Source organism: Octopus bimaculoides, chromosome 8 (genome assembly GCF_046866305.1).
Source record: "Octopus bimaculoides isolate indiv1 chromosome 8, ASM4686630v1, whole genome shotgun sequence".
NCBI lineage: Eukaryota > Metazoa > Mollusca > Cephalopoda > Octopoda > Octopodidae > Octopus > Octopus bimaculoides.
Window position 1 is genome coordinate 6,578,949 of NC_142935.1, and position 24,224 is coordinate 6,603,172.

At 38.5% G+C, this 24,224-nt stretch overlaps 1 protein-coding gene across 3 annotated transcripts in view; it reads left to right on the forward strand.

Annotated features, from left to right (window-relative positions):
• The window catches only part of LOC106880487 (uncharacterized), a 127,472-nt gene that overhangs the window by 52,999 nt on the left and 50,249 nt on the right, over positions 1-24,224 (forward strand). The window contains exon 1 of one of the 3 annotated variants that reach the window (XM_089356049.1): positions 1,735-2,835. The exons of the other annotated variants lie outside the window; for them this stretch is intronic. Coding sequence (XP_089212175.1) covers positions 1,780-2,835 — 1,056 coding nt within the window. The 5' untranslated portion in view covers positions 1,735-1,779. Of the gene's footprint in view, positions 1-1,734; positions 2,836-24,224 lie in introns of those variants that run through there. 3 annotated transcript variants of the gene reach the window in all.

Below are 24,224 nucleotides of genomic sequence, written 5' to 3' on the forward strand. Positions count from 1 at the left end.
TTGAGGCAGTTACTCAACAACTCAAATGTGGACGTAATATACCTTGATTTTGCAAAAGCTTTTGACAAAGTGGATCATGGTGTGATATGCCACAAACTGCGTGATCTTGGCATAGCTGGAAAACTTGGAGAGTGGTTACATGACTTTCTGAAAGATAGAAGTCAGGCAGTAGTGGCTAAAGGAGCCACCTCTATGAGAACACAAATAATGAGCGGTGTTCCACAGGGCACTGTCTTGGGACCATTGCTTTTTATAGTCGCTCTCTCAGATATGCCTTCAAGTACCCGGATAGCCACTCTTGCAAGCTACGCAGACGATACAAAAGTCTCGCAGAAAATACAGAACTCCTGTGATGTTGCACACCTGCAGCAGGAATTGGACTCAGTTTACAGATGGGCTGAGGACAATAATATGCAGTTTAATGCTGAAAAATTCCAAGCCCTGCGCTACCAACGTCCAAAACTGAATATGAAACTTACAGAGTACACTGGTCCACAGGGAATTTCAATCCCAGAGCCTAAATCAGTGAGAGACCTGGGTATCGACATGAGTGATGATACCTCTTTCCAAGTGCACATTACCAGAATGGCAACAAAGTGCAGACGATTGGCTGGATGGATCCTGAGAACATTCAGAACCAGAGATAAGGAAACCATGATGATCCTCTGGAGGACATTCGTCCTCAGCCGCCTGGATTACTGCTCACAGCTGTGGTCACCCACCAGTCTGAAATTAACAGCAGACCTTGAAGCAATCCAGAGGAGATTCACAAAGAAGATTGTCTCTTTGCAACTGCTCAGCTACTGGGAAAGGCTGAAACAGCTAAGACTCTACTCCCTGGAGAGAAGGCGGGAGAGGTATGCAGTAATATACATCTGGAAGATCCTGGAAGGAATTGTGCCAAATTTTGGCATTGAAAGCTACACCAATGCCAGAACGGGACGGCACTGCATAGTGCCAAAGATCCCAGCAATGCCATCGCGCTTCAGGACCAGTTACTGCAACAGCTTGGGATTCAGGGGCCCACAGCTTTTTAATATTCTCCCAAAGAGCCTGAGGAATCTGCACAAAGTAGATGTAGGAGTTTTTAAATCAAAGCTGGACCTCTTCCTATCGAGAGTCCCAGATGAACCTACCTCGCGGCAGGAGGTGCAAATGAGAGTTGCTAAATCAAACTCCATTCTTCACCAAGTGCCACATATTGTAAGAGGCTCCCTATAATAACAGTGTAGCAACACGGTGGTGCATCAGCATGGCCGCAGCTCAGAGCTGAAACTTTGAAATGAAAATATATATATATATATATATATATATATATATATATATATATATATATATATATATATATATATATATATATATATATATGAAGAAAGAAAGAAAGATAAATGCACAGGGTTTACGTAGTTTTAATATATTTTCAAATGAATCCGGGAAACCGACCCTTAAGCGTCGGTAAGACTTAACAAGGAAATTGTAAATGTTTCACTAACTGAAAGAAACATAGTTGATAAGACAGGATGTAAGGAAACAGATAATATCGATCCCACATTCAGGTTTACTTTAGAGTAAACAGTAGTTAATAGAAATGATCTGCATAGATCGAATGTGTTAGAATAAATAAAGGTGTGGTTATAATTCATGGTAATTGTGCATCCACTCACTAGTATTAATGAATGTAGCAGAGAAGAGTTCACAACACATTACAAAGAAGCAAATAGCCAGTGAGAGAAATTTTTCTAATATCATACCAAGTTATATCAACAAACTAAGAAACTCATGGAAGCATCTAAATCGGGCCCCAAAATTCCGGAATCACATTCAGTTCATATGAGAACGAACGACGACTCTCAAAATACCGTAAAATATTGCCCTTTGAAGGAATACCTGGAGAAACTCAGACGTCTTGCAATTGTATGTTCCATTCCTTCTAAAATGAGTTTAGAAATTTGGAAAAAATCTGATGTGAAAACACGATTTCTGTATTTATGCCTCCTCCCTATAATCTATTTAATCCCAGCGTTTGATATTTTACGTTTCATATGGTTTATGGTAGCAAGTTATACATCAAAGAATACTGAATATATTTTAGGAAAATGTTTTATGCTGATGATGAAGATGATCCCAGGTATATTTACATTGATCTATACCTGGAAACGAACTCACGTGAACGCTTTAAGCGATGATATTCAAACTTATATTCCGATATGCCCAAGTAATATATTAATGAAGAGGTACAACAAATATGGTGTATCAAATATTGTGATCAATGCATGTACTAATTTTGTCATGTCCGCTATATTCCAAATTATTTTACCGATAATTTTAAGTGATCCGGAATATTTTATGGAGGTCTTAGCTTTTCCATTATCACGAGACAATAAGTTGTTTGCGTTTATGCTAATACTGAATTTCACGATGGAGATATGGAATTCTATGCTGTGTTTGCCATTACAGAAATTGTATGAAGCATTAACATCAATTTTCATAGAAGAATTTGAGTATTTATCAGAGACGGTTAGAAAGACAATACCGGATATTCAAGATTCCAAACGAGAAATCTTTCAGGGACGCATAAATCTCAATGAAAAATTAGATGAAATAATTAACCAACATACTAGACTGAGCCTATTGACAAAAGGCATGAACTCGGTGTTTCAGTTTTGCAATGGCACGACTGTATTACTCTTCCTTATTATCTGCTGTATTATATTTTATGAAATAGCAAATGAATTAGTCTATGAGAAAGGCTACATACTACAGACTATTATGGGAATAATGACTGCACTGTATTGCTTGTATCTGATATACAAAGGACTGGTGTTTAATTCGCGTGTAAGTATCAGTTTTCTGTATTTGTTGTGAGAAATTCGTTCAAAAGCAAGGAGTTATTTTCCTGTTTATTTTCATGATTATCTCCATATCTGCTCATATTGATTCCCTTTAGAGCCACCCTTTACCTCGCTGAATCGGTCCTGGTGACATATTTAAAATTGTATGTCGCAATCTTTCGAGCACTGCAAAATGTTTTCTATATAAATATACACACAATTTCATCTGGTAGTTCTCTCTCTCCCTCCTTTCTCATATATATATATATATATATATATATATATATATATATATATATATATATATATATATATATATATATATATATATATATATATGTATATAAAAATTTAAGGAATGGAGAAAACGCATGTTATAATTGCATACTTTATTCCTACATATGTTTCAAAGGATTACAACCTATGTGATCCATAGGGATCTGTCATGTTAAAATTGTAACCTTCTCTTCAGGGAATGTATGGGAATCATCTTAAACGTAAGACATTATGACCGAGTATGAAAACAATAGATGGATAAGGTTATGACGTGATTCATTTGAAAAAAACCGTTAGAGAACTGGACGCTAACGGATAGTGGGTTGGACAACACATACATATAAATGTATATACATCCATGCATACAAAATTACATATATATATATATACACATATATATACATATATATGTGTATATATATATATATATATACACACATACACACATACGCCCACATTTACACATATGCACATACGTACCTACGCATATACAAACATACACATATGTGTGCATGTCCCCATACACACATATATACATATATATATATATATATATATATATATATATGTGTAAATAGAAATAGACACATACACATACACATACATAAACATCTACGCCTATAACCAAATAAACAGATACGCATATACATATACATACACATTTATATATACATACATATACATAGATATGTACACATACACACACAAATATACTTACAAACATACATACACACACCCACACAAGTATACATATATACACATACATACACACAGACACACTCACACACACACACACACACACACACACACACGCACACACACACATATATATATATATATATACACACAGACACACACATATATATACATATACATACATACATATACATACACATTTGGACATACACACTCACATATACTTGTATACACAATCATATACACACATGTACATTTACACACACACATACATCTAAATATAGACATATATTTTTTTAATAAAAAATACATCTACACAAATACGCTCCCATACTTATTCACAAGTACACTCATATATGAATGTATAAATAAACCTATGTATAAATAAATACATCTGTGCACAAAAATGTACATGCACCCAAAAAATCATACGTAAATGCATCTTGATATATTTAAAAAAAATAATAGTAATAAGAGTAAAAATAAGAGTAAAAATAAGGGTAAAAGTAAAAATATAAATGATAATGCGTATATGTACACAAAAAAATCAATAGAAACACCTCTAGTTTATACAAAATCCTGAATACGTATACACAGACACACACATACACATTTTCTCTCACAGATATACGTGTATATATAAACACCTATACCGGTATATTCATACGTACATAAATTTTGTATGTGTTGGTTGTTACAAGAGTTTATCAAGATTTAAAATATGTTCTAATTTAGGTTAATAAATTACGAAAGTTTAGATAAATAATTTGAATCGTAAATAATTTTAATCTTCTAACCTTTGAGGGAATTAATAATATGTTTTATTAGAACTATTTGAAGAACTCACTTATTACGGGTTAATATGATAGAGTTTTATAAAAACAGTGAATGTTATTTAAATGCTGAAAATGTATGTTTTTGCCAATGTTTACATCTGTAAGAATGTTCTATGAAAGTATTTACCAGAATATTCTTTGAAAATAAAATAAAGAGGAGTTCGGTAACACAAAGATGGCAAAATTTTCCACCCTTTTCATATGGCTTAGAAATAGAAAGAATAATCCAGTCTAGTTTAAATTTAATGTTATTATCTTTAAGATCCCAAATTAGTTTGCTAAGGCTCGTGGTATTACGTTTGCTTCTATCTCTAGAGGATGAAAAATGGTTAGAAATTCTAATGGATAATGGTGAAGAGGAAGATCCTACACAAAAGTGAGTATTTGTAGGAGTACTAACTTGGCATTGGTAGATAGTGTTTCTGAGTTTCGCATTATCACTTAAAAAACTAATTCTTTTGCTATTAACTTCTGAAATAATGATTTTGTTGTTGTGACTATTACTATTATGTATCGTGTTATTATTATTGTTCCCTATATTATTATTATTAGTGTTATTATTGTTATTTTGGTAAGGGTTAATAATGTTTGGTTCAATGATATTACTGTTTGAACTCTCTAGTGGATGCAAAAGCCTCATATTGTGTGCAGATATTATCTGTGAGATGTTCTTCATGTTAGAGAAACCGAATCTAACCCTGTGTGTGTTTATGACTTGGGAGTAATGAGAATGTTTAGGAAAGTTCTTATTTAAAGCGTTTTGGAACTGGGATACCAAGTTTGATTTTACACTTTTACTAAAAGGAAGAATTACCCAGACATTTTTATTAGGTTCTGGTTTAGAATGTTTTGCAGTATTGTTTATAAATAGTCTTAGTTTATTATTATCATTGAGACAAGGTTTTATTTGACGGTTATTTCCCCTATTTCGTGAAAAACTGTTAAGCTTGTTGCTATCGTTAAGGAATTTATGATTGAGGTTATCTTCGTATTTATTGTTATTATTTAAATTAAAAACTGTATATATATTACTATTGCTATTAAAATTATTGTTATTATTACTACTCCGATCGGTTTCATAATTAGGATCTATATAATTAACCTTTTCTCTGCAACCTGCTTTTAATAAAGCTAAATTGTGAAATTCAGCCTCCTTATTGAAGATGTATTCATTCGTAGATAGATTGGTTAGTGTAAGTGAAATATTTTTGACCAAATTTCTCGTTATAGAATTTGGATGATTGCTGGATTTACTGATATATTTTAGGTTATCTATTGTTTTCATACTCGGTCATAATGTCTTACGTTTAAGATGATTCCCATGCATTCCCTGAAGAGAAGGTTACAATTTTAACATCACAGATCCCTATGGATCACATAGGTTGTAATCCTTTGAAACATATGTAGGAATAAAGTATGGAATTATAACATGCGTTTTCTCCATTCCTTAAATTTTTAAATATACTCAAATACCCAAAATTTCAAGGAGTTTCTGCCTCATAAACAGGAACTACGCCACAGTTATTTTGTGTTCTTTGCTACAATGGTTTCTATTAACCCATTTATTCTATCCGAAGAATTTTTATTCATTAAGATAGAAGAAATACATATAATTAAATTTATACACACACACACACACACACACACACACACACACACACACACACACACACACACACACACACACACACACACACACACACACACACACACACACACACACACACACACACATATATATATAAATATATAAAGAGATAGATAGATAGATAGATAGATAGTTAGATAGAGTGAGAGAGATATAATTACTTGGAAATGGAGGCAGGGCGTTCACTCATGTAATAATAAAAATAATAAGTATGTATGTATATATAATAAGTATGTAAGTATACACACACACACACACACACACACACACACACACACACACACACACACACACACACACACACACACACACACATATATACATACTAAGATGTATTTGTATATATATATATATATATATGAGAAAATTTGGTATCCGGAACATACAAAAGGCAGGTAAGGCTATGCAAGTGCCACTGAAGACTTCTGTTAGACTCCTGTTTCGATAACAGGTGTGAGGTGTCCAACAAGGGTCGAGTATGAGCGTGTATAGTTTAAGCAAAATGAGAAAACATAACCAAGGCAATGTGAAATTTCTGGGATATTTTGTGAACAGTGATTGCCTGTTTCATAGATATAAAAGTTATGCCATTATCAGAGATAATAAATAGAAGGAAATAGAAGAAATCAATACAAAATGTTAATTTAGAAGAAGAGAAATATAGTAAGTATAAATGCAAATAAAACTATGAAAGCAAATATAAAAATAAAGAAAAAGAATAATAATAAAATTAAAAATGAAAATAAAGATAAAGATATATGCTGTTATATTTCCCTTTATACTTCCTATAACACTCCCTTTCCACAATATCTTCATATATTGAATCTACCATGCCTTTCTATTTAACTCTCTTATATCGTCTCTGATGATGAGATATTATTTATATATTTGAAACAGCTGTAAGGCTACCATGGTCCTTATAAAATATACTAGAAATTTCAGACTGCCTTCGTTTGCTGTCTCATTGTTTTTAAACCTACATATCTATAATAATAAATGACAAGTTTGTGTGTTTGTGAATTTGTTACTTTAACTCCTCCGAGACTATCAAACAGACCTTGTTGAAACCTGACACGTGTGAGGGGCTAATGCACATGTGGTCACTTACGCACTTAGCAGTTTTTTTTTTTAATCGAATTTTAATCAGTATCAAGATTGCAAGAAATTATGAAGAAGGAATAGCGCACATTTTCCACTAAAGATATCTAGCCCTCTAACTCGCTAGAATTGCTGGCCAAGATGGATGTGATTTTCAAACCTTTTCTTTGATACATTGTGAGGTTTCTGTGCTGCATAGAGGCTGGACTGGAACTAAAGGGCGGTTGCTTTGACTGAAATGTTATCTCTCACTTATAATCCAGTTATATTTTTGATCTTATAAAAAAACATTTATTTCTAGAGCACCCGTTCTGTTTTCATTTACTTTTATGGCAGCCTTCAAATATTTCCCGCTTTCGCTATCTATCTATCTATCTATCTATCTATCTATCTATCTATCTATCTATCTATCTATCTATCTATCTATCTATCTATCTATCTATCTCTTCTCACGGACGTGCTGTCACATCGGCTGCGAAGGTAAACTTTTATTTGACCTTTTATTGTACACATTTTGTTGGAATTTTTAAATAATTTTGTTGCGAAGCACCTAGGCTTCATTTGTGTGTATTTTCAAGGGAAGGAATTGGCCCCCAGGGGCAGTTTCGGCCCTAGCAAAATACAAAAATTTCCTTCTTGACATTTCAAAAATGTCGAGAAACATAATTTTGGAACGCTTGTCTTGTTCTTTTGACAAGCATTTCCCGAGGCTTCAGATGCCAGAAGAGAAAAAAGAACAGAATAGCGCGTGCTCACACAGTGACAGGAACGCAGTTGCTGTAAACGTCACAAAGACGGTGATTACAGCTACTAACAGCCCTCTCACCACCACCACCACCACCACCACCACCACCACCACCAACACCAACACCAACAACAAAAACAAGACTGTAACCAAGGTTACAAAACTATGCGTAAAAACCGTCACAAATGTCTCTGACGTAAGCACCATTGCTGCTGACGCCATCATCACCACCACCAACAACAATGACAACAACAACAACAACAACAACAACGACAACAACAACAACAACAGCAACAACAAGGACGTAAAGTTATCGGCCGTCAGCAATGACACCATCACCTGTTCAACAAACTCTGCTGCCACTACCACCACCTTTGAACCAGGCAGTACATACACCAACGTAAACAAAAATATCCAGAAGAACATGTCCGCCAGCACAACAAAAACAAATTTCGCAAATGCTCTAAAGGAAAAAAGAACAACAGTGACATTCACACAAAAACAAATAAAAGACACAAAATCCCTTCTTACGAAAGAAGGAGATGATGTCAGAATAAACATCCCAAAAGATATTATAGAAATGAAAAACAAAAAGTGCATCATTTATAAACTGGTAAACACAAAAACCAGACGTGTAGAAAATGTTAGCACAGATAAAATTGAAGTTTGTCTTAGAAAAATTTGGCCTTATCAGAATCATGTCACCTGGGGAAGGAAATTTGGAACGGTGCAAGTAAGGTTTCTGGATGAAAATTTAGCTAAACAATTTTCGACACTCTCTCTCCGCACAGATGACTTGGTAATGATACCGAGTTATCTAGGACAGAGAGTGACCAAAGTTATGATAAAAAATGTGCCATCGGAGGTGGACACCCAATGGCTGATATCGGCCGTGTGCCTGGAAATGGAGGAGGCAAATATTTTGGAGATTACGGTCGGAGAGGAAAAGAACTGGGGAGGGAAAAATCTGGAAATCCTTCTCCACATCACGGAGGAGGCTTCACAGAAAATTCCTCCAAACATTAGATTGGCAGAGGACCACAAGCTGTATGTGGTGGTAGAGGGCAGGCGACCTCGCTGTTACCTATGCAACAGCGAAGCACATCTGAAAAAGGACTGCCCTCTGGCCGCTAAACAAAAACAACAACAACAACAACAACAGCAGAAGCAACTACCAAATACCCCCAACAGAAAAACCTTACTACCAACACCACCAGCAACACAAAAAACAACAACAGAAATATCAGCAATAACCACAACAGAAAAGACAACAGAAACTGCAAAATCAGAAGAAAAAAAGAAAATTCCAAGACTGCCTCTCCCTCCCCCATATCACATACACCACACACAAATAACATGCAGCCAACATCAATAAAAACAGCAACACAAACACTCACAGAAACACACACAGACGCACAAAATTTGCCGTTACCTCTTTCTGACTCCTCAGATCTCCCATCATCCGATGAAGAGAGTGGGGAGGAGTGGAAAATAGCTACGAAAGGAAAGAGGAAGTGCAGTAAGAAGAAAACAAAACAAAATGCAAACACAAACAAAGCAGGGAGATTCACATCTCCCGAAAATACTACTAACACCAATAGTAATATAAAAAAAAACAATGCTAACAGCAATAGACAGTACAAACACAGAGTTGAAGAATTACATCAACTCTAAAACAAACATCACAAATAACGATATCAAAACCAACAACCACCCACGTACAACACCGCCAAAACACATTAAAATTATTCATGTAACACCAGCATTACACAACACAATAAAATCCCTCTACCCCAACTCGGTAGGGGGATTCCAGAAATATTTGTGCAAGAAATTGTACAATAGCCTTTTTGGTGAAAAATCCAAGGAGGAAACAAAACTTTCTAACGGTAAGTAACACTTTGTTCTTTTGTTTTGTGCTTTAAAGCATGGTGAAGATTGGATGTGTGAAGATTGGCTGTGTGAAGATTGGCTGTGTGAAGATTGGCTGTGTGAAGATTGGCTGCGTGAACGTGCGTGGCTTGGGGTCACCTTGGAAACAAGGGTACCTCTTAAATGACATCAAGTCACACAATTTGGATATCATAGCCATTAGTGAGACCAGACTCCATGAACCGCGGGCCCTAAAGTCCATGTTTGGCGGACAATTTAACATTTATTTTTCTCCCTGTCTGACGAGGATGGGCGGTAGTGGCACGGCGGTTCTTTTTCGCAAGAGTCTGAATCTCCAAGTAAAGACGATATTTACGGACCCGGAGGGTAGACTGGTTGTCCTAGATGTGGACGGCAGCGATGGAGGCGCTTTTCGGTTGCTGGCAGTTTATGTGCCTCCTTTAACAGGTCGGTCGGACTTCTTTCGACGTCTAGAAGTATTCCTGGGAACGTCTCGTCCCTTACTTTTAGTGGGGGATTGGAATGCTACCTTGGACACGCATCTAGACTACGTGGGGAGTGACAAAACTAGAAGGGGATGCAAAGGCCTCATAGACCTGCTCAGACGCTTCCAGTTGTCTGACAGGTACCGACTCGACCACCCAAATGTGCCAACGTGGACTTGGAGCAACCGCATTGGGTCGTCGAGATCGTATCTAGATAGGATAGTGTGTAGGACAAGAGATAGAGATAGTTTAGGATGTCCACAGTTCCACATAGTCAGCTACACGGATCACAAACTTGTGACGTGTACGCTAGACTTAGATAAGGCACATAGGCAGGGTCCCGGTTACTGGAAACTAAACGCGTCTTTCCCGTCGAGACAAGTTTTCAGAGACCGGATTAGCACGTTAGTAAAGAGGGCTTTGACGGGAGCCATCGTCAACAACAAATGGTGGTTTGCCCTCAAGAGAGCAGTAAGGGCGGAAGCAATAAGGTATAGCAGGGCACTAGCTGTAGAGAGGAACAGAGTAGAGGGGGAGCTAGTGATAAAGTTAGAAGAGGCATCGCATCCGACGTTTTAGCGGCGAGGTTGGCCCTCGACCAACACTTCAATGCTAAACACGAAGGGTGTGCTGTCAGGGCAAGGATGCGTGCTCTGAGGAATGAAGGTGTTGGAGCCGCACGAGAGGCCCGGGTGGCGGAGGCGCAGCGGGGTAACAGAGCCACCATCCGGTCTCTGGTAGACGAACAGGGGCGCGAATTGCTCGAGCCGAGCAAGATGTGCGAGGCGTTTCAGCGGCATTTTGCCCGACTGTTCGGGAGGAGTGGCGAGTGAGAAGGCAGGGTGGACTTTAGTGCCTACCTGCACAGCTTGCCACGACTCTCGGCAAGAGAGGCGGAGTGCTGCGAAGGGGTCATCACGGCGGAGGAGGTGAGGGACGCGATGGCGGGTTGCTCGACAGACAAATCTCCGGGTTTGGATGGTCTGCCCTACGAGCTTTACAACTGTATGCCAGACTTGTTTGGAGACATCTTGGCGGCCGTGTACTGCAACTGGCAGCAGAACGGGAGCATTCCCGGTTTTGTGAGCCGAGGAGCGGTAACGCTGCTGAAGAAAGATCCAAACAAGGGGGACGCCATAGATAACTTTAGGCCCATCACTCTGCTCAATGCAGACATGAAAATTTTGGCCAAGGTGTTAGCCAAGCGGTTGGCGCTTGTCATCGAGAAACTGGTCGGCACGGAGCAGACGTGCACCGTGCCGGACCGGAGCATCCATGACAACTTCCATCTGATGCGCTACATCATAGAGAGGGTAGTTAAGGAACCTGGCATGGGTGGGGCCCTGATCAATTTGGATCAATCCAAAGCTTTCGATAGGGTAGACCATCGATACTTGGAGGCCGTCCTCGAAGCGGCCGGCTTCGGTCCCGTTTTCCGCGGCTGGATGGCTGCCTTGTACACAGGCATCCGTTCCGTTGTTCGCGTCAATGGACGTCTATCGGGACCCTTCGACATTGCACGTTCGGTTCGTCAGGGATGCCCCCTGTCGCCGCTCCTGTACGTATTGACTCTCGAGCCACTGCTGCGGAAGCTGGCGACGCTGAGGGGCATCCCGCGAGAACTGGGGTGCGGGACGAGCGTGTCGGCATACGCGGACGACGTCACCGTCATAGCGTCTAGCCACGAGCACATCGAGCTTGTCGGCGAGACGCTGAAAGACTACGAAGCGGTGACGGGAGCGAAAATCAACCGGGATAAGTCGGTGGGTTTGCTGCTCGGCACCTGGAGAAGCAAGCCCATACCGTCCGGCAGCGCCTCAGTAGTGGGACGCTGGACGGACGGTCCGGTCAAGTTGCTCGGAGTCTGGTTCGGTCCGGACCTGCAAACGGAGAAAAACTGGGACGAGATAACGAGTAGGGTGGCCATTCTCTGCCGGCAATGGTCCGAGAGGAAGCTGTCCCTAAAAGGTCGGGCGGAGGTGGCGAACGCGTACATTGCGTCCGTCATCGAATACTGCCTGACCGTCGTGCCTTGTCCCGATCGCGCCATCACCGAAATGGAGCGCATCCTCTTCCGCTTTTTGTGGAAAGGAAGCGTTCCGATGGTGAGGCGATCCGTTTGTTGCCAACACCCGCTGAAAGGAGGGCTGGGCATGCCGTGGTTGATGATGCGCAGACATGCGCTGAAACTGCGACATCTCCGGCTCTACGTAGACGACGGTGAGAAGGTGTGGTCGCCGTTTGTGCGACGCGCTTTCCCGCAGCTCGTCTCCATGACCGAGCTGCAGTCGTGGATCAAAAAGAGACCGAGGAATGGCGAATGGCACCGTGAGTGTCGCGTTGCTCTGCAACAATTTTGCCGTCCCGGGGCGACCTTGAGCGGCTGCATCACAACGAAGTCATTCTATAGGGGATTAGTGGAGGGCAGGTACGACGACGATCTCGGGGCGAACCTGGGCGTCGACGAGGAATACCTGACCCGCCTGTTCAGGACGACTTTCGGGCCGGGACCTATGGACAACTTCCAGAGATCCCTGGCCTGGCAGTGTTACCGAGAGGCGCTACCCGACGAAGCCACCTTGACCATGATTCTATAAAACGTTTTAAAATTTTGTAAACAGAGAGTTACTTACGTTTCTTACATATATAAAATAAATTTTATTCAACAAACTGTGACACTAAGGACCGAGGTTTCCGTGGTCTTTTCGTAGGTTTTTCTTTCCACGGATAACCTCCCCATTTATTGGGAATTTTCTGTATTATTTCGTATTTTTTGTAAATACCCCAAACGTTTTGCGATATTTTTTTTCATCGTTGTCCCCACCTTTGATTTTTTTTCTGCTTTGTTTTCGCCCCCCTCGAAAAGAAAAACTCTACATTTGTATTTTGTCCCCTCTATGTTGAGCCCTGTGTGGCTAATAAAGAAACATATCTATCTATCTATCTATCTATCTATCTATCTATCTATCTATCTATCTATCTATCCATCCATCTATCCATCCATCCATCCATCCATCCATCCATCCATCCATCTATCTATCTGTCTATCTATCTATCTATCTATCTATCTATCTATCTATCTATCTATCTATCTATCTATCTATCTATCTATCTATCTTTATATAAACTAGCAGAAGGACCGACATCCAAGCGATTTTCTGCTAGCCACTTGATAAAATTTTTACATTTGGTTCTTGTTTCTTATAATTTTTATATTTTACGTCTAATTATTCCTGTGTATAATAGTACTCACTTGGTTTAGTAACTATTGCTTTCATCATTTTATCGCAGACATAATATGTTTTTAAACAAACATCACGGTAGTCCAACAACAGAGGGAGAAACAGTTTGTCAAGTTTTAACTTCCCCTCTAAGCATCATAAAGATTTCAATTCAGCAGCCCACCAGTAATATTGTGTGTGTGGTGTGTGTCAGAGAGGAGAGAGAGAGAGAGAGAGAGAGAGAGAGAGAGAGAGAGAGAGAGAGAGAGAGAGAGAGAGAGAGAGAGGGAGGGAGAGAGAGAGAGAGAGAGAGAGAGAGAGGGAGGGAGAGAGAGAGAGAGAGAGAGTGAGAGAGAGAGAGAGAGAGTGGGGAGGACATTGCAAACAATGAATGAAATAAACATGAAATGAAAAATCGTATAAATAAAAAAGCATTACTACGGATGTAGAGGCTCCCGAATTTGTTGCCTCATAACAGCCTGAAAATGGATATTTTAAACAAAACTTTCTACAAATACCGCTTAGATGTTGTGGCTTCTGAGTGTATATGTATTTATGAGAAAGAATTTTTGCAAGGGAGTTGAGAGTGGTGTTTCAGAATATTCACATGATCTGATTTTTTTCCTCATAACTTTCAGGAAGACGGGTATCTTTAAATGAAAATTCATACAAATCCCTTTCAAACGGCAACGATTACGATTATAAAGGAATCTGTGGGAATTTGTTTTTCGGGGATATTCCCCATGTTTTTTAAATAACAGCCTTCGAAATGATGCGGATAGGGTTGCATCTTTGTAAGAAAAAGTTTTGAAAACTCTATTTTTACACTCCACTCCCTCACCATTTCAATCCGGACCTATTTTGGCCAATTCTGGTTTTTGCACAATCCATGGGAGAAGCATTTTCGGTAAAACAACATGATTGTAATGGTTAATATTATCAGAGGAAAAATGATTTAAGGGCGATTTGGCTGTTGTCTCTAGCACATCCAAAGATAACTCTCCGTGATTCTTTATTACTCTGGCATGCATTTACGTTATTCAAAATTTGTTCCCCATAAATATATTTATATGATATAAAAAAGAAAATTTGAGAAATTATGAATTATTTGTATCCCCACTCTCAGCTCTCGATTGTTTCTCTTTGGAAATTAAAATATTGGAGAGCCTGAGATGGTCATTGCTGGTATTAATCCACAGTGATTTTTAGAAAGAATTACGATCGTGGAAGATGTTTGTAAACCATTCAAGATTGCATAAATGCCGTTAGTTTCACTTCAAAATTAACATTTCATTTGTGTCAAAATATATCGTCGTTTTGAAACCGCGACCTGATCACTGCCAAAATTTCACAAAAAGGATGCAGCACGAGGTTTTGTCAGTGAACAGTACACACACACATATGACACGCACGCCCGCACGCCCGCACGCCCGCCCGCCCGCCCGCCCGCACGCACTGGCTCACACACACAAAAATTCATTGCCTTTCATTTCTGTGTATATGTAACTATGTGTGTGCGCGAATGCGTATTGGTGTCTCTGTGTGCGTGTGTGTGTGTGTCTGTGTGTGTGTGTGTGTGTGTGTGTGTGTGAGAGAGAGAGAGAGAGAGAGAGAGAGAGAGAGAGTGTGTGTGTGTGTGGCTCACAATTGAAGTTGTATTTGGATATTGAGATTAAGGTGCAAGTTTCGAGCACTTGTCTGTAACTTTTTTGTTTTTCTCCTGGATTTCTAAAAGTAATATGCCAACATCTCTAGACTCTTTTCCTCATAGCTATTCCACATTCTCAAAATTATACGGGTAACTTCAAACATTTTCATTCAATATATAATGTTGTTACATTTTGTGTACATTATTAGCGAATTAAAACTCAAAAGAGAAAGTGAGAGACCTTGCAAATGAAAATGGAATACTCTGCACTGAATGCAATGAATATTTAAATTTGCGATGAATTGGACGCAGTGAATATTTAGATTTGCGAGAAATTGGAGTTTAAAAAATTCAATAAACTTGAGAAATCCAAATTATAAAAATTTCTTAGAACATGAATTTATAAAAATATTTCCAGATGGTCAACTCTTTAATAACATCTTTCTCTTAGAACTTTTAGAAATTGTTACATACGTAACTAGTAAGCATACTTCGTCGTTATACCATATATATATACATACATATATATATACATATATATATATATATACATATATATATATATATATATATATATATATATATATATATATATATATATATATATATATATATATATATATATATATATATATATATATATATATATATATATATATACACCGGATGCTCCAAACCACATAGGCAAATTTGAAGATTGCCTCGCTAAAATTAAAGAAATCCTCATGAAACTGGAACACCATGTGACCATATTTCTTATGGGTGATTTCAACTTCCCCAACGTCAAATGGCCCGAAGGTCTCATACTCTCAGGAATGACTTATCGCAAGCAAGCACAGGTGGAATGCCTGCTCAACCTCACCAATGCCCTATTCATGGAGCAAACTGTTCTCAGACCAACTAGAGCGAATAACATTCTAGATCTCTGCTTCACGAACAATACGGACATCATTCATGATGTGAAAGTGACGCCGACATTAGTTTCGGATCACAACATAATAGAGCTGTCTATGTTTGGGCCAAAAGAAACCAGAGACATACAGCCTAAAGGAAGCACCCAAAATCTCTCCAATCTGAACTTCCACAAAGCGGACTGGAAATCGATTCAGAAAGAGATCCTCAGAGAGGATTGGCCAAAATGTCTCTCCACACCAGACATTGACATGAAACTAGAATGTTTCATGTCTATTGTGCAAGCCATAAGCCAGAAATATGTCCCAGAGCACAAGGCCAAAACAAATAGGAACAAGATTCCAAGGGAGAGGAAGATCCTCATGAGACGACGGACAAAAGTTGCAAATCGACTCAACCAGCATCCCAAGAATGGCCAAAGGTCCCGCCTAAAAACGACACTGATGGAGATCGAAAAAAGGCTGCAACAATCCTATGTGAAGGAGAGAGCAGACAAAGAAGCCTGGGTTATAAAAAACATTAAGTCAAACCCAAAGGCCTTCTTTCATTACGCAAAAGAAACAGCCTCAGTACGCTGCAAGATTGGACCCCTCTTCGAAAAGGATGGCTCCCTCACAGACAGTCCAACTAGGATCAGTGAGGTACTGAATGAGCAATTCAAAAGTGTCTTCACCACTCCATTGGAGCACAGACAAGTGAACAAACCAGTGGACTTCTTTGCTACCTCCCCTATAACCAGTGAGGCAGTTACGATGGAATACATCAACATTAGCGAAGAAGATGTACTACTAGCTATACATGAAGTGGACACAAACTCAACTGCTGGCCCTGATGGTTTCCCAGCAATCCTCCTTAAATAGTGTAAGCATTCCCTGGCAAAACCCCTTCAGATCCTCTTCCAGAGCTTTCTCGCAAACGGAAGACTGCCAAGCAAGCTGAAGGAGGGAATAATATGCCCAATCCATAAAGGGGGAAGCAGAGCAGATGCCAAAAACTATAGGCCTATCTCTCTGACTTCACACATCAGCAAAGTCATGGAAAGGATAATCAGAGGAAAACTGATCGCTTTCCTTGAAGAAAATAAATTGCTGAGTGATACCCAACATGGCTTTCGACCAGGTAGGAGATGCCTGACCCAGCTCTTACAACATTACGACTGGGTGTTGAGGCAGTTACTCAACAACTCAAATGTGGACGTAATATACCTTGATTTTGCAAAAGCTTTTGACAAAGTGGATCATGGTGTGATATGCCACAAACTGCGTGATCTTGGCATAGCTGGAAAACTTGGAGAGTGGTTACATGACTTTCTGAAAGATAGAAGTCAGGCAGTAGTGGCTAATGGAGCCACCTCTATGAGAACACAAATAATGAGCGGTGTTCCACAGGGCACTGTCTTGGGACCATTGCTTTTTATAGTCGCTCTCTCAGATATGCCTTCAAGTGCCCGGATAGCCACTCTTGCAAGCTACGCAGACGATACAAAAGTCTCGCAGAAAATACAGAACTCCTGTGATGTTGCACACCTGCAGCAGGAATTGGACTCAGTTTACAGATGGGCTGAGGACAATAATATGCAGTTTAATGCTGAAAAATTCCAAGCCCTGCGCTACCAACGTCCAAAACTGAATATGAAACTTACAGAGTACACTGGTCCACAGGGAATTTCAATCCCAGAGCCTAAATCAGTGAGAGACCTGGGTATCGACATGAGTGATGATACCTCTTTCCAAGTGCACATTACCAGAATGGCAACAAAGTGCAGACGATTGGCTGGATGGATCCTGAGAACATTCAGAACCAGAGATAAGGAAACCATGATGATCCTCTGGAGGACATTCGTCCTCAGCCGCCTGGATTACTGCTCACAGCTGTGGTCACCCACCAGTCTGAAATTAACAGCAGACCTTGAAGCAATCCAGAGGAGATTCACAAAGAAGATTGTCTCTTTGCAACTGCTCAGCTACTGGGAAAGGCTGAAACAGCTAAGACTCTACTCCCTGGAGAGAAGGCGGGAGAGGTATGCAGTAATATACATCTGGAAGATAGTGGAAGGAATTGTGCCAAATTTTGGCATTGAAAGCTACACCAATGCCAGAACGGGACGGCACTGCATAGTGCCAAAGATCCCAGCAATGCCATCGCGCTTCAGGACCAGTTACTGCAACAGCTTGGGATTCAGGGGCCCACAGCTTTTTAATATTCTCCCAAAGAGCCTGAGGAATCTGCACAAAGTAGATGTAGGAGTTTTTAAATCAAAGCTGGACCTCTTCCTATCGAGAGTCCCAGATGAACCTACCTCGCGGCAGGAGGTGCAAATGAGAGTTGCTAAATCAAACTCCATTCTTCACCAAGTGCCACATATTGTAAGAGGCTCCCTGTAATAACAGTGTAGCAACACGGTGGTGCATCAGCATGGCCGCAGCTCAGAGCTGAAACTTTAAGCGATGATATTCAAACTTATATTCCGATATGCCCAAGTAATATATTAATGAAGAGGTACAACAAATATGGTGTATCAAATATTGTGATCAATGCATGTACTAATTTTGTCATGTCCGCTATATTCCAAATTATTTTACCGATAATTTTAAGTGATCCGGAATATTTTATGGAGGTCTTAGCTTTTCCATTATCACGAGACAATAAGTTGTTTGCGTTTATGCTAATACTGAATTTCACGATGGAGATATGGAATTCTATGCTGTGTTTGCCATTACAGAAATTGTATGAAGCATTAACATCAATTTTCATAGAAGAATTTGAGTATTTATCAGAGACGGTTAGAAAGACAATACCGGATATTCAAGATTCCAAACGAGAAATCTTTCAGGGACGCATAAATCTCAATGAAAAATTAGATGAAATAATTAACCAACATACTAGACTGAGCCTATTGACAAAAGGCATGAACTCGGTGTTTCAGTTTTGTAATGGCACGACTGTATTACTCTTCCTTATTATCTGCTGTATTATATTTCATGAAATAGCAAATGAATTAGTCTATCAGAAAGGCTACATACTACAGGTTATTACGAGAATAATGACTGCACTGTATTGCTTGTATCTGATATACAGAGGACTGGTGTTTAATTCGCGTGTAAGTATCAGTTTTCTGTATTTGTTGTGAGAAATTCGTTCAAAAGCAAGGAGTGATTTTACCTGTTTATTATTATGATTATCTCCATATCTGCTCATATTGATTCCCTTTAGAGCCACCCTTTACCTCGCTGAATCGATCCTGGTGAGATATTTCGCCACCATCCCCTGCCGGAGCCTCTTGGAGCTTTAGGTGTTTTCGCTCAATAAACACTCACAGGGAATTTCAATCCCAGAGCCTAAATCAGTGAGAGACTTGGGTATCGACATGAGTGATGATACCTCTTTCCAAGTGCACATTACCAGAATGGCAACAAAGTGCAGACGATTGGCTGGATGGATCCTGAGAACATTCAGAACCAGAGATAAGGAAACCATGATGATCCTCTGGAGGACATTCGTCCTCAGCCGCCTGGATTACTGCTCACAGCTGTGGTCACCCACCAGTCTGAAATTAACAGCAGACCTTGAAGCAATCCAGAGGAGATTCACAAAGAAGATTGTCTCTTTGCAACTGCTCAGCTACTGGGAAAGGCTGAAACAGCTAAGACTCTACTCCCTGGAGAGAAGGCGGGAGAGGTATGCAGTAATATACATCTGGAAGATCCTGGAAGGAATTGTGCCAAATTGGCATTGAAAGCTACACCAATGCCAGAACGGGACGGCACTGCATAGTGCCAAAGATCCCAGCAATGCCATCGCGCTTCAGGATCAGTTACTGCAACAGCTTGGGATTCAGGGGCCCACAGCTTTTTAATATTCTCCCAAAGAGCCTGAGGAATCTGCACAAAGTAGATGTAGGAGTTTTTAAATCAAAGCTGGACCTCTGGGAATCGAAACCGCGATCCTATGACCGCGAGTCCGCTGCCTTAACCACTGGGCCATTGCACCTACACACACACACACACACACACACACACACACACACATACATGTCTGTGTGTGTGTGAGACAGAAAGTATATATATATGTGACAGAGAGAGAGAGAGAGAGAGAGAGAGAGAGAGAGAGAGAGAGAGAAAGAGAGAGAGAGAGAGTGTGTGTGTTTGTGTGTATATATATATATCATTTAATTCTTCAAGCAACTAAAGTCCCTTAACACGTTGATAATGAGTTCCTTTTGAATTTCTTGCTCAGTCTATATCCAATTCAGTGGTTACGAATATGGAATTTTATTTCAGATATTAAAGAATTGGGTAAGGAAACAGATGTAGGTAGGAGTTTCTAGTATTACTTTGAAAGAATTTAAATAAAAACAACAGTACGTAAATTTTTATCCATTGTCTTCATTTTCTTTTTAATAATGATATTCATAATAATAACTACAACAATTCTTCTTCTTCTTCTTCTTCTTCTTCTTCTTCTTCTTCTTCTTCTTCTTCTTCTTCTTCTTCTTCTTCTTCTTCTTCTTCTTCTTCTTCTTCTTCTTCTTCTTCTTCTTCTTCTTCTTCTTCTCCTTCTTCTTCTAATAATAATGATAATAATAATGATGATGATGATGATGATGATGATCATAATAATAATAATAATAATAATAATAATAACAACAAAATAAGACTAATAATACTCATAATATTGACAGTTTAATTTTTTGAACCCGTGGAAGCCACACGAGAAGTCGAAATATCGTTCACTTCTTAACAATGGCACTCTTCTTTTTTTGTTTCTATATCTTCTGGCGGAGTTAACTCGATCCTGTAAATATTATTAATAATAATAACAATAATAATGATAATAATGATGATAATAATAATAATAATAAATACGAAAACTGTTGACAATGCATAGAATGCACCACCCTAAGGCAGATATAGAACGTCTTTATCTGCCAAGAAAAGAAGGAGGCCGAGGACTTCTACAGCTGGCATTATCAATGAAAGTAGCCACAATTGGCCTAGACACCTATCTGAAAAACTCTGAGGACTGGATGCTAAAACTTGTCTTAAAATATGAAAGCAAGAAAGCATCTTACTCAGTAACAAAACAGGCAAAGGAATATCTAAGTGAATTCCAATTGCAACAAATTCAAGAATTAGACGAACTAGAAACACCTGCAGAAAAAGCTAAGCGCTTGAAAACCCGTGCTAAAATTGCTGCCTTAGCTATTATGACTGAAAAATGGCATGAAAAACCTCTCAATGGCAAATACCCAAAGAGAGCGAATAATGCAGATATTGACAAAGCCCTTACCTACCAATGGTTAATGGCCTCTGGCTTGAAATCAGAAACAGAGGGGTTTATCATAGCAGCCCAAGATCAATGCCTACCTACAAAAAACTACCAGGCCAACATATTAAAGAACGGCAGCTCCCCATTATGTCGTATATGCCAACAACAAAATGAGACCATCGATCATGTTGTCTCCATGTGCAGTCTGCTTGCGCCTACAGAGTATCTCAACAGGCATGATAGAGCTGCACAATATATTCACTGGGTAATATGCAAAAACCTGGACTTGCCCCATGATAAAAACTGGTGGGAACACAAACCACCCCCAGTACTTGAAAATGATCACATTGCACTCCTCTGGAACTTCACCATTCAAACTGACAGAAAGATAGACGCAAATAGGCCAGACATCATACTGAAAGACTTCAGACAAAAATCATGCCTCCTCATTGATATGACTGTCCCAATCGATATAAACGTATCTGTCAAGACCTACCAAAAACTGAGCAAATATAAAGATCTTGAAATAGAAATTAGCAAAATGTGGAATCTGAAGACGAAAACAATACCTATTGTCATAGGTGCCCTGGGAATGACAGCGAAACGGGCTGATTACTACCTAGCTCAGATACCAGGAAACCCCAAAATGGCTGAAGTTCAAAAGATAGTGCTCATGGGAACTGCCCATATCCTACGTAAAATACTGTCTATGTGATCTCAAATTTTAAAGCAAACACATAATTTTCTTATGGTTTCTTAAATATTCACTAGAACAAAACTGTACAAATCCAAATATATGGTACCCTAGGCATAACACCTACATGAACTTCTAACTTGTTGTCTCTTGAGGTCTCTGGGTGAGACTTGGATCCAACTTGTACAAATGCAAAACAAAAGTCAAACATAAAATAATAATAATAATAATAATAATAATAATAATAATAATAATAATAATACTGCATGGCAAGTATGTGGCTCGTAGCAAACAAGCTGATGTCGACCAGGAACGCACGCATCAGTGGTTACGAAGTTCAGGGCTAAAAGCAGAGAGTGAAGGTTTCATATTGGCTGCTCAAGACCAAAGCTTATTAACCCGGAACTACCAAGCCAATGTGATAAAAAATGGAGCTGACCCAAAATGCCGATTTTGTAACGATGCGATTGAAACTATAAACCACCTAATCTCAGGGTGTAGAGTCTTAGCACCTGTAGAATATAAAGCAAGACATGACAGAGTTGGCCAGTATTTACACTGGACAATATGTCAGCATTATAAAATCAAAACCGCTGACAAATGCAAAAAACACCATCCTGAAGCTGTGACTGAGGGAGAAAATGTATCGATTCTCTGGGACTTCCCCGTACATACCGACAAGACTATAAAAGCTAATAAACCGGATATTATTAAAAGATCAGACAAAGAAGACGTGTTTATTAATTGACATGAGTATTCCCTCTGATCATAATATAGCGGCGAAAGGATTTGACAAGATCGGTAAATATAGAAATTGAAAAAATGTGGCACCTCAAGGCGACTACCATACCAGTGATTGTAGGATCTCTAGGAATGATAAAAAAAGGTACTGAAACCTATTTGAAAATGATACCAGGCTTACCATCCCTACAGGAAGTGCAAAAAATCGTGCCAACTGGAACGACTCATGTACTGAGAAGAGCATTATCGCTGTGAAAACAACATCCATTCATGAATTTTTTTTTTGTTTTCTTAAATACATGTTTTACCTGTGAATTTGCGTGTGTAAACTGGGAATGCATACAACGAGTTTCTCTGCCCTAGGTGTACGGAAAACACTCGGCGAGAAATGGAAGAAAATTTGAAGAAAGAAGAAAAATAAAAATAAAAATAATAGTAATAGTAGTAGTAATGATAATAATAATGATGATGATGATGATGATGATGATGATGATAATGTATATATATATATATATATATATATATATATACATAAACAAGCAATTATGTTTATAGACAAATTAGGCACATCAGATATATCAAATATATTAAACATAAAATACAATATATATATATATATATATATATATATATATATATATCCATATATATATATATACATATATATATGTATATATATATGTATATATAAATATATATATATATATATATCCATATATATATATATATATATATATATATATATATATATATATATATATATATATATATATATATATATATATATATATATATATATATATATATATATGTATATACATACATACATATATATATATATATATATATATATATATATATATATATATATATATATATATATATATATATATATATATATACATATATATATATATATATACATATATGTGTGTGTGTGTGTGTGTGTGTATACATGCGGGAGTAGTGCAAGGAAATATTGGAAGCTTTGGGATTATGATTTTTAAATATATTTTCCAGTGTGACCAAACATTAATGAAGTGAAAAAACAAATTTAGAGCATTGTAATATTTTAAATAATATGTGGTGATTTTGTCATATCCGCTACATATCAAATTACGCTACATGTAACTGATCCGGAATATATTACGAAGAGCTTAGCTGTTCCATTATTACAGCAGGATAAGATATTTGCGCTTGTGTTAATATAAAATTTCTCGATAGTTTTATCT